Source organism: Sinohyriopsis cumingii, chromosome 8, assembly GCF_028554795.1.
Source record: "Sinohyriopsis cumingii isolate HCF-2022 chromosome 8, ASM2855479v2, whole genome shotgun sequence".
Taxonomy (NCBI): Eukaryota; Metazoa; Mollusca; class Bivalvia; order Unionida; family Unionidae; genus Sinohyriopsis; species Sinohyriopsis cumingii.
Genome location: NC_142968.1, coordinates 18,034,037 through 18,046,620, shown reverse-complemented (window position 1 = coordinate 18,046,620; position 12,584 = coordinate 18,034,037). Strand labels below are relative to the sequence as shown.

At 35.4% G+C, this 12,584-nt stretch overlaps 1 protein-coding gene across 9 annotated transcripts in view; it reads right to left on the bottom strand.

Moving 5' to 3' along the window:
• The window catches only part of LOC149793060 (A disintegrin and metalloproteinase with thrombospondin motifs adt-1-like), a 199,895-nt gene that overhangs the window by 98,559 nt on the left and 88,752 nt on the right, over positions 1 to 12,584 (bottom strand). For all 9 annotated transcript variants that reach the window (XM_089966949.1, XM_089966950.1, XM_089966952.1 and 6 more), the window contains one exon: positions 6,300 to 6,467. In XM_089966949.1, the coding sequence (XP_089823075.1) occupies positions 6,300 to 6,467 (168 nt within the window). The remainder of the gene's footprint in view (positions 1 to 6,299; positions 6,468 to 12,584) is intronic.

The following is a 12,584-nucleotide window of genomic DNA, read 5'->3' as shown; positions in this document are numbered from 1 at the left end:
AATGCCATTGTGTTAGTGAAGATTTTTGGAACTTCAACACATTCAAGATATGGAAGTCTTTCGGAAGACTCTATTCTCTTGGACTTGATATAGAATGTATACGAACATGTTGTATTTAATGCATATCGATGAAAGGACCTCTTCCATTTTCTTTAATCAAAATAAGCGTTAACAATTTCAGTTACAGCGAGGAATGTCTCTTCGAATCAGAAGAGAGCTGACCCGTGACGTAACATTTCGTATATGGCGTGACAGCGTTCGTACGCAATTTATCATTTCGACATGGTTTGAGTATGGTTTGATCTATTAAAATTATGCATTCGCGTGTGCCTGCTGAGGATACGAGGAGTGATAATACTATGGCTACGAACGCTAATGTAATGCTTCCAGGAGATGCTGAATTTGATTTGAATTTTGCGGGTTTCCTGTGATGTTTGCAAGAATTTTCATAGCCCCAGTAGTGTTACTTTTAACACGTTCGCCATCGCTAACATTCTTGGAGGATATCAGAACGAGACAGAATGAAAAATCTGAAAGATCTTTACAACTGGCGAAGGAAGCAGAGCACGTTATTTGCTGAACAAGTAGCAATAAAAAAAGAAGAACACTAGAAACAAAAGAAGAAGAAGAAGACAATGAAGAAGAAGTTGAAAAAGAAGAATTAGAAAGGGAAGAAAAGAAGAAAACGGAGAACGAGAAGGAGAAAGAAAATATTTACGTTCGAAGGAGACAGAAGGAAGCTATTGGAAAGAAATGGACATGTGCGATGCAACATATGTTGCAGAGATAAGGTATGAGAGAGAAATGTATCAGAATTCGTTAACTCTTTTCAAGGTTAAAGAAACTTGTACGTGCCGTAGCTTTACAATCCTCCATTATTAATCATCAATCCCCGCGAGTATGATGCCAACAGCAGTAACAGGAGAAACTGCAAACGCGGGAGGAAAAGTAGGATTTAGTCGTGGAAAGGTTTTGAGACAGTTAAAGCTGATGGTGTCAAACACACAACGGTTCTTTTCAGGGCAGCCCATATCTCTTAGAAAAGTGATATTATTCAGTGATTGCCAGATCAAGTAAAACTTTAACCCTTTTTGCCCATGGTGTTTGTGTGTGAGTGCATTTGTATGTGACTTCTGCATAGTCTAAATACCAAGACAAATTGGCAGTTGCATTGTCTTCCTTACATTCTCTACTTTGGAATCCAAATGAAAATTTTATAACACAACATAAATGTCCATTTTCTACTGCAATTGTTTAAACCAATAGCTCAGAAAGACAATTTTATGAGGAAAAAGAAAGATGCAGGTTTTGTGACTACATCGTGGTCTTTGAACATTAATGTTACATGCATAACTACTGACCGAGTTCATATATGCACTTGCAAACCATAATAGATACCGTCGCAACGAGCTCATGCAGATGAGCAAATTAAAAAAGAATATACAATTCCTGTACCTTACCGCGGCTACTGTAACCTTGAAATGAAAATTAGATTTCAGATGTTCAAGGGGAAATGGTCTAAATATCGGGAAGGACAAAGTGTCATATCTTTAGCCAGAACTGGATTTGTGAACTTGGGAGAAGGGTTGTTTTTCTTGTGGCGTTACACTTTTCGAATGGGAATATTAAATTTCGGCTTAAGTGGAACATTCCAGATGTTCTCCGTCTAGTCATTACCTTCCATTGATCGGACTAAAGTAATATGTTAGTCATCGATACCATAGAATAGATCATTCGTAGTTTGCATCCTGAGATTAAAGATTGCATTTACAAAGATCTAGTACTATTGAAAGTGAAACGCAAAGACGAAATGCATCCTTTGCGACATAGACGATTTAATCTGAGATATCTCAATGCCAAAATACCTTTGATTGTTCTGAAACTGTTACGTGGTCAGAAATTATGCAACTACAAATAACAAAAGAAGTACAATGATTTCATGTCTACTTACAGTGTGACACTGTTACAAAACATTCCAGGGTACACGCCAGATTTGACAAATTAAAGAACACGTTTGAAAGCAGTATCGCCTCAAGCATATACTTCTTTATTGAGTGTAGTGTATTATTTAGTGACTGATCTGGTTCCTTATAATTTATCATTAAATGCCTATTGAAAAAAGCTGGAATATTTCCATCCAAACGAGACATTATTTTAAACGATTAGTTTAGAATTGCACTTTTGTAATCTGAGTGTAGAGCTACGGGAAGATTTTGCAATGATATTCTCGAGTGAAACGCGAACTCAAAATCCATTTTCTATCTTTTGACTATGTGATTTCCAAAGTACAAAAATCGTTTATACCACCAACCATTCGACAAATTTTCAGCGATGAGTAGTGAGCGTTTTAGTAACTACTTCGTTTGGATTTCCTTTCAAATCAGGTTCATTGTGAAGTATTTATTTTTAGTACATGCAAAGACATGATGAATACACAATGTTTTTACATGGATGAGATCCTCATTATGTTTAAAGTGGTTCGATTTCCGATCGGTAGTTCTCTATCCGCTGTTTGAAAGAGATATTCCTCGCTCTTTATGGACTCTTCATGCTTACCAAAAATGTGAATAGCTTGTGACGTACAAAATTAGGTTCAAGACTAGAAAGATAGATGCACATGATTGAAAAGAATTAGTTTTGATGCATGGAAGACGCAAGTGGTTAACTATACCGAACACAAATATGTTAATATTCGAAGAAAACAAGTTCAATAAGAACAAGTGCCATGAAATGAACATCTCATTAAAGACAATATTAGGAAAAACAGTGTGGGAACACAGAAGAAGAAATATTACAATCTCACAAGAACCCATTTGTTAAGTCGAAAAGAATGATAACGAAACCATTCCCGGAGAAGAAATTGGAGACGGTGAACTGTGTACACACTGTATGAAGAGTACCAGAGTGTGTACTTATATTTCCTGGGACACACCTTGATCGAGAATATTCTACACTGAGTTGTTTATATTCAGTTTAGGCGATTCTAACTTATGTCTTATTGATGTACATCGTCATGGATGTCATATTTGTTTTGGTATTTTACTTCTTCAAATGTAAATATGTTGTTGTTTTCTGTGATTTTGGAGGAACTCTAAACATATGACAAACATGTGCAGTATATTGCGTTGCTGATTTTCATCTCAGAATACGCAACACCATAGCCTAGGTAACATATTACTCCTCCTAGTTCCTCAGTTCCCAGATGCATTAACGAAAATATAGATCGTCAAAGTTGGGAGGCACCATATCCTCGCCATCTATTTAATATGTATATTACTGGACGGTGTGGATCAAACAAAACCGAATCTAACCTGTCAACGTTTGATGGAATGCAAATCGCATTTGTTTGACAGTCCACTCCAACGTATCGTATTGTGCTCCGAAGGTGGCAATCAGGTGACAGATTACTTTAGAAAGTGAAAGAGAATCCTTTCCGATCCTAGAAATTCATCGCGAGGATAAAGAGATTGTGTGCGACTTTCATCGAACACATCTTTTCATTTTCGAGGAAAGTTCACGAGAAGACAAAGAAGAAATTCAACTTTATTTTATATGAAAAGGAAATCATTAAAATCCCAGCATCATTTAAAAAAAGGTTTCCCTTAAGAATGTAAAGCACATCGAACCATCGGCCTCAATACCTATTAAGAAATCTTATTTAAAAGTTCAAGAGATAAACGTCAAGTGGAAATGTTAGCGAAACAACTAGGAACATCTTGGCTGAGTTACGTGTTTGACGATGCCACTAAAGCACATCACGCATATGTATGTATCATTTTATGGATTTATGGGCAAATCTTTTTCAGCACTGGTTTATGTAGGGAAGGTCTGTCATTTAGACGTCATTTTGGAGACTTTTTAAAGAACCAAACACTATAAAAAACATCTAACACTTATTTTCATTGAAACTGTAGTCAACATGACATTCTTTCAATCATATCTTCCAAAAGTGATGATTCGTGCATTGTTTGGCACCATCCGCGAACGAAATGGGCAAGTCCGTGCAAATTGTTTGGAAGTTAATCTCAAAGAAATAGTACGATGGTTTACATTGATTCTACATCAGTTACATCAAGGCATCTTTCATATCCTGCATCAAAATAAATGTCTTTTGAAAAACCATTCAGTGACATTTTCGCTAAAGTGAAGTTGTAGGATCGGTAATAGAAAAGGAAAAGAACCATGTTGAAACCTGGTGGAAGTTGTTTTCGAGGAGAAGCCTTCATTGGCTTGTTTTTAAATGGAAACCTAATGGCAAAACGGAATCAAATAAGAAGGCCAAATCATCCCGCAACATTTGTCCAATTTAAAGTATTTGTGGTGTTGCCATTACATGTTGATATCACAAAAATAACAAACTAAAGAAATGACAAGTCCCAATAAAAATCTCACAGACAGGAAACAGAGTTCCTGCTGATAGGATGCGCACGAAACCAGAAAACCATGCAGCTCTGTAAAGGTGTATAATTCTCCAACCACGTTTCCGTCATTGTTCACCATGATGCATGACAAACTTGATTTATCACCCGTGTTTCATAATTTAATGAATAAATGCAAATATTTGTAAAAGAACTTCTTAGGTGTCTGCGAGGGAGGCTTCTTCGTCTTGTTCTTATTACTCTGCTTCTTTTGTAGCTGATGCTTCTGTAGCTAAAACGTGATCTCACCGAAGAGCTAAGCCAAACGTGTACAGGAATGTTACAAAGTTTGCTGGATTTATCCAATCAAGAACAGACATTATTTAGTCAGTTCGAGGTACTTCATCGTATAATTGTGGTCCCCATCATACGAATCGCAGAGAATCAGTGGATATGAATTCCAGTATAAACAAAACGCGTGTGATACACTTCACTTCAATGATTTTGCTCCTGAAACAAATGACGACTACCAAACGATGTGCACACCACGCTTGTCGTCCAGATAAGACTCAACCTTTCGCAAAAAGGGTGGAAAGGAAGTGACTCCCTCCTCGTTTAGCTAAACAATGGGATGTTTTGTCTTTACTGACTAAAGAAAAGGATGCGATGCAAAAGAAATCGTTCAAAAACATTTAAATAAATCTTGATACCTTGTGTGAACCTTATTTGACTGCGTTAAAGAAACTGTATTGTTCTCTTAGATGTAGCAAAAGCTTACGAAATCCTCTCAGTCAAATGAAAAATAGTTTACTAAAACTATTCATCGAAGCGGGTGATATCTGACATTGATGGTAGGACTCTTGTTAAAAGTGATTACCCCTATGTTAGGATTAATAGCTGGGCCGCTGAGATGAGAAGGAATACACAACAAATATACAAGAATATAAACGGGACACTAAAAGCGAACCTAAAATCATGAAAAACAGACGTGGCCACAAGAATGAAATAAAACGAAGACACACAAAAATTGTTAACCTACAGGAATGCATTGAGTGATGCTCAATGGAACACAATATTCTTAAACTCTAATTAAAAATTTAAAATTTCATAGAAACTATCGAAATCCTAACACGATCAGAATACACTGAAGTGTCTTTTTAACATGATTCGTTTATTTTCGAATCGGGAATAACTGAATTACAATGAAAATTCGGGTGGTATCTCTTCAGAATACTTAGGTCGATTTTGATATACTGGCAAGAGGTTGTATTCATATGATTTTTCTTTTTTTGTATTAGCAAGATACCATGTCAATGACAAAGATTCATATACATACCACCGGTAATTTGATCGTAAACCAGTGTCGGTGAACTTCATACTGACATATTACACCTGAGAATCATTCAGGTTGATCGCAACTTAAATAATCGGATGGATTGGTACCTTTGGTATCGGAACTATTGGCCATAATATTCAATTTTAAAAGAAGGTTTTGACTTTGGTCTTTCACATTCTTATTTTGATTTGTTAACATTACCTTTAAGAAAAACTTACCAAGGTGGGAGAAGGATGCTTACCGGGAATCTTCGTCGTCGTCAGTGAAATGTTTAATGATATGTATCAGTTGAAAATGCAAATGGAAAATGTACGGTTTGCAAAGAATTGTTTGTGATGCTATAATTCGTATTCTGGATACTTCACTTACTACATTCACCTCCATAAGACAAGTCTGATTAGGCAATAAGATCATGTATGACTTTTTCTGATTGCTAAGACTTCCCTATGTGCGAATTATGACACTTTGATTCCGACATATTTTGAGTGGATTTTACTAATCAGAAAATCTTGAGATTATACTTGATATTTGGATTCCTTTAAATTCTCTCCATGTAGATGTTCATGGATTTTTTGTTGCAATTTGAACATTGCTATTGCCTTTACCTGGACAGTTAATTTCCGCGCACGTCAAAGACTCGAGGCTGTTTCCAGGGCAATCGTTTTCCTGTCTTGTGTGGTTGTGGCTGGTACAGTTTCGCTCGCGAAGACGGGTGCCATTCCCACATGTCTGCGTACACTGGGTCCAATCCGACCATTGATCCCATATGCCTACTGTGAAGTGAACATAACAATGTGAGATACATATGCCTATAAAAGCAAATATTATATTTCATACATACCCGGCTAGTTACCTGTATATTGTACCGTTGTTCTATTGAAGTTAATTCACTTGTATAGGCCACATCGGGATACAAAATCTGTAATGGATTGCGATGACATAAATTCTGCAGAAAGGAGATAATATAGCTGCTAAATTTCCCATTGCAACATTTACAAAACTTGTCTTCTTTACAATCCATATTTTAAACTTGTTTTGTTTCTTTATTTTATTTCCATATAGACAAAGGGAATTAATAAAATAAACATGGAGAGTATTTAATAATAAATTTAAAAGATGTTTGTTTTCTTTTTTTCCTAAATACTGCTGTTTCACCAAAGGTTTGAGGACAGAAGTGACCATTCTCGTCATCTAAACTTATGTTCTTGATTATCTTATTTCCATTTTCAAGGTTCATATATAACAGTAATATTGCATTCAATTACATAAACAATACAAAGAGGCAAAACATATTTGAAAATGACATTAGTGGACATGTAGATATTACTAATCTTAGACTCTGAAGGGTGTTCAGGCAAATATCACTGCCCAGCTTTTCCGTCTCGAAATTTGCGTAAAAGGGCAATGTGTATAGACCTACCTTACAAACAAAATTGACAGTATGGTACATATAATCGATACGCACTTTGATTTTCATGAACTCTTAAAATCAATAAAACTCAAACAAACAAGCTATAAAACAATAAAAATGGCAAATTAAAGATTGGACAGATGTGAATGTCCTTGCATAAATGTTTTTTTATTGTGCAAATCTGTGTAGTTGTAAACATGAGAGAGGTTGACGTTTCTGGCGCTAGTTCTATGCATTACGTAAACTTTATAGCTATCGTTGATGTACATCTATTTTCTTATATAACGTTCCTTAAGAATAATAATAATAATAATAATAATAACAATGATAATAATAATAATAGTAATAATAATAATGATAATAATAATAATAATGAGAATTATGTCTAGCGCCTTATCTTTAGAAACTCTAAGCGCTTTAAAACATTATGCAACACCTATAACATAAAAAACATATATAATGATATGATTACATAAAACAAACACCATGAAATTAGAAAACATAAAGAAACATGCTGAAAATATGTAAGGTAGGAAACATTATTAGGTCTTAGTGGGAGGCATACAGATGTCATGCTGTTGCGAACCTAGACTTCAATATTTCTTTCCCATGGAGTCTCTGTGTTAGTAGACAAAAAATTTTAGTTGTATTCCGGTAAGTTCCAAGACAGTTTATAAAGATGCTTTCAATGTCGACTGACCCCATAGAAAATTGTCACTGCTTGTAACTTTCAAGCTAAGCTGATCACCTGGGCGTTTTAGCTCGATGATTTTGCATAGCGTTCTTGGTGCAGCAAAACATAGCGCTTTGTTCAGCATGTCCTGTTTTAGATATATTTTCCGGTTGTTCTTCCTATGATGATGATGATGATCATTATTATTATTATTATTACTATTATTATTATTATTATTATTATTAGAAGTAGTAGCAGTAGCAGCAGTAGTAATACAAATATAAGATTCTAAACATTGAATCTGGATGTCACATTTCATTCTCATATTCGTAAGCCATTGTATTTATAAGACTTATGTAGTCAGCTGTATTGACCTGTATTCATTGATTGTAAACCAATGGAGTCTTACATTCAAGAGAGCCTCTTGAATAATGTTATCTAAATGTTAAAAACCTATTGTGAATATCCTGGACAGTGGCTGATCTGTTATGTGTGTACTAAGCCTGGATGCATTTGCATGCATTGGTGAAATTCTACGATATCATACAATGACTATATAGTTTTAAAATGATGTATGAATCCAGAGAAAAAACACCTGTTGCAGAGCTGGAAATTTTTAACAGCTTAGGAATGTGCCTGCAAGGTCACATTAGTAAGCTAAGCGTTTGAATGATATATCTCTCAATCCGAACTAATCTGACTGCTTACACTTAATGTCATTGCTAATATAATTTTCTTGAGGGATATATCGTTTCCTCACGTTCATCGACAATGTCGCCATGGATACATTCTCAAGAAACTGGTTAGTTGGATAAAAGCTGAGACAAATGTACTTAATGACCTTTGTTCATTAGACATTGAATGATTTTGGATTTCGATTGAAAACGCAATAGTACATCTTTGATCTGTACTTTGATTGTATCATGACTTTGAGCACTCCATTAACAAAACTATTCCAACCACAGGTTCCATGGAATATCATTTAAAACAAAAGAAGTTACTATCATTATTCAGAGGTCATTCATTGTATTGAAGATGGTACACTTTAAAAATATTTGACAAAGCAGTCTTAACTGGTATTTGTGTGATAACCGCCCAAATAAAAAAAATGCTTGGAACGTAATTTAGGAAATGACGTAAGTCTGTAAGAAATATATCAGAGCTGTTTCAGTTATTGCGCAGAGGATTGCACGGAAAACGTAATCAATTTGCGGAAATTTGTTAGGGTTTATTTAATTAGAGTCTTGATTGACTGGCTGGATCATTACGGTTCAGTTTCTAGGTGCAATGTTGAAAACAGACACTCATGTTCCTTGGGACTGTCTCCCAATATTTCGATATAACTCGTTTTAACACAGAAGATATATAAGTCATCATATGCCACACTGGTATTGTAGAAATCCGACCACTGTCAGAATTATTTGGAAGAAACGGGGTCATGGGGAGTGTAGGAATTTTGTATGAATCCAAAGCATTGGGCTTTTTTCTCCTAATCTCTTGTCAGAAGAAGTCGGAGAATAAAGATTGCAGATGGTTCGTATTTCTGAAAGTATAGAAAGTGGCAGATTTTTTAAACGAAAATGCACCAGTAGATAAAGTGTTTTTCTTTTAGAACAAATGCTTTCAGGTTACATAAAGTTCTGTTTAAGATGAGGGAAAAGCTATTTCATTTCAAGATTAAAAACGCTATATATACATTGCAATCCTTCATGATGCTGCAAACATGGTAAAACATTAATACTATATCTAAGGGCACTAATATCGGATACGCCTGTGCCATTGCGCCAATGAGATAAAAATTGTTATAAAAAGAATGTTGTGTCACTCACTTGAAGGAATTAGAAGAAGTCTTTGTATATTCTTAAAAGTTGACGTAATATACAGATACAATACTATAAACATTCCAGGGCATTGTGTCGCTGAGCAATCTGCTTCTTGCATAGGGATATGTCTTATTGATCTGAAATCACCATTTTCCCCTTGTAAGCCATTTGTTTGTTTTATCAGTTGGTTCAAACATTTCTGTTTATGTTCTCGAGAGAACGCGTTTTCAATATAGAATGCGCTGGAAGCATTGAAGACATGACGTTAGGAAGATAATAACGACATCGATAATATCACTCACTGCAGACATAGGATATAGGTATGTCTCTACGGGATGCTTACATGGATCTCTTGGATATGTAAACCGGTTCACATCTTTGTAGAAAATAGAGACAGCTATGTATACACGCAATATTTGGCTTATTACTCAAAAAGGCATCTGTACATGCCAGATGATTTTGTCACTGTTTCAACTGTCTTGATTATTTATTTAGTTTTATGTTCTATATAATGAACCTGTTTACATGTTTGGGGTAATTTTCTGATTGGATGGATGTTTATTGCAACATAGGTCAGGTGGGATGTAATCCGAAATTAGCCAAGCATTGTGCCATAAGTCACCTGGATGCATTGCAATATAGAATCCTAATAGTATAGTGGAGATGCATATAAAGAGTGAATCGAACAATTATTCTTATTTCTAATTGATTTTTCCTTTTGATGTGCTTTAATATCAGCCTGCAGATTTATCTAATGTTGCATTTATATTTAATCTGCGAGGAATAATTTGTTTGGAATATTTGTTTTGGAATTTCAAAGAGTCAATTGATTTTGGACTAAAATATTAGTTTGGGATTATTGTGATTTCATTGAAAGACATTCCGGACAATGCCATTGTGTTAGTGAAGACCTTTGGAACTTCCGCACATTCAAGACATGGAAGTCTTTCGGAAGACTCTATTCTTTTGGACTTGATATAGAACCTATACGAACATGTATTTAATGCATATTGATGAAAGGACCTCTTCCATTTTCTTCAATTAAAATAAACGTTAACAATTTCAGTCAGAGCGAGGTGTGTCTCATCGAATGAGAAGAGAGCCGACCCGTGACGTCACATTTCGTATATGGGCGTGACAACGTTCGTACGCAATTTATCATTTCGACATGGTTTGAGTATGGTTTAATCTATTAAAATTATGCATTCGGGTTCGCCTGCTGAGGATACGAGGAGTGATAATACTATGGCTACGAACGCTAATGTAATGCTTCCAGGAGATGATTAATTTGATTTGAATTTTGCTGGTTTCCTGTGATGTTTGCAAGAATTTTGACAGCCCCAGTATTGCTACCTTCAATACCTTCGCAATCGCTAACATTCTTGGAGGATATCAGAACGAGACAGAATGAAAAATCTGAAAGATCTTTACAACTGGCGAAGGAAGCAGAGCACGTTATTTGCTGAACAAGTAGCAATAAAAAAAGAACACTAGAAACAAAAGAAGAAGAAGACAATGAAGAAGAAGATGAAGAAGGAGAATTAGAAAGGGAAGAAAAAGAAGAAAACGGAGAACGAGAAGGAGAAGGAAAACATTCACGTTCGAAGGAGACAGAAAGAAGCCATTTGAAAGAAATGGTCGTGTGCGATGCAATATATTTGACAGAGATAAGGTATGAGAGAGAAATGTATCATAATTCGTTAACTCTTTCAAGGTTAAAGAAACCTTTACGTGCCATAGCTTTACAATCCTCATTATTAATGATCACTCCCCGCCAGTATGATGCCAAGAGCAGTAACAGGAGAAAATGCAAACACGGGAGGAAAAGTAGGACTTAGTCGTGGAAAGGTTTTGAGAAAGCTAAAGCTGATGGTGTCAAACACACAACGGTTCTTTTCAGGGCAGCCCATATCTATTAGAAAAGTGATATTATTCAGTGATTGCCAAATCAAGTAAAACTTTAACCCTTTTTGCCCATGGTGTTTGTGTGTGAGTGCATTTGTATATGACTTCTGCAGAGTCTAAATACCAAGACAAATTGGCAGTTGCATTGTCTTCCTTACATTCTTTCTACTTTGGAATCCAAATGAAAATTTTATAACACAACATAAATGTCCATTTTCTACTGCAATTGTTTAAATCAATAACTCAGAGAGACAATTTTATGAGGAAAAAGAAAGATGCAGGTTTTGTGACTACATCGTGGTCTTTGAACATTAATGTTACATGCATAACTACTGACCGATTTCATATATGCACTTGCAAACCATAATAGATACCGTCGCAACGAGCTCATGCAGATGAGCAAATTAAACAAGAATACACAATTCCTGTGCCTTACCGTGGCTACTGTAACCTTGAAATGAAAATTAGATTTCAGATGTTCAAGGGGAAATGGTCTAAATATCGGGAAGGACAAAGTGTCATATCTTTTGCCAGAACTGGATTTGTGAACTTGGGAGAAGGGTTGTTTTTCTTGTGGCGTTACACTTTTCGAATGGGAATATTAAATCTCGGCTTAAGTGGAACAATCCAGATGTTCTCCGTCTAGTCATTACCTTCCATTGATCGGATTAAAGTAATATGTTAGTCATCGATACCATAGAATAGATCATTCGTAGTTTGCATCCAGAGATTAAAGATTGCATTTACAAAGATCTAGTACTATTGAAAGTGAAACGCAAAGACGAAATGCATCCTTTGCGACATAGACGATTTAGTCTGAGATATCTCAATGCCAAAATACCTTTGATTGTTCTGAAACTGTTACGTGGTCAGAAATTATACAAGCAGAAATAACAAAAAGAAGTGCGATGATTTAATGTCAACTTACAGTGTGATAGTGTTACAAAGCATTCCAGGGGACACGCCAAATTTGTCATATTAAAGAACACGTTTGAAAGCAGTATCGCTTAAGCAAATACTTCTTTATTGAGTGTAGTGTGTTATTTAGTGATTGATCTGGATCCTTATAATTTATCAT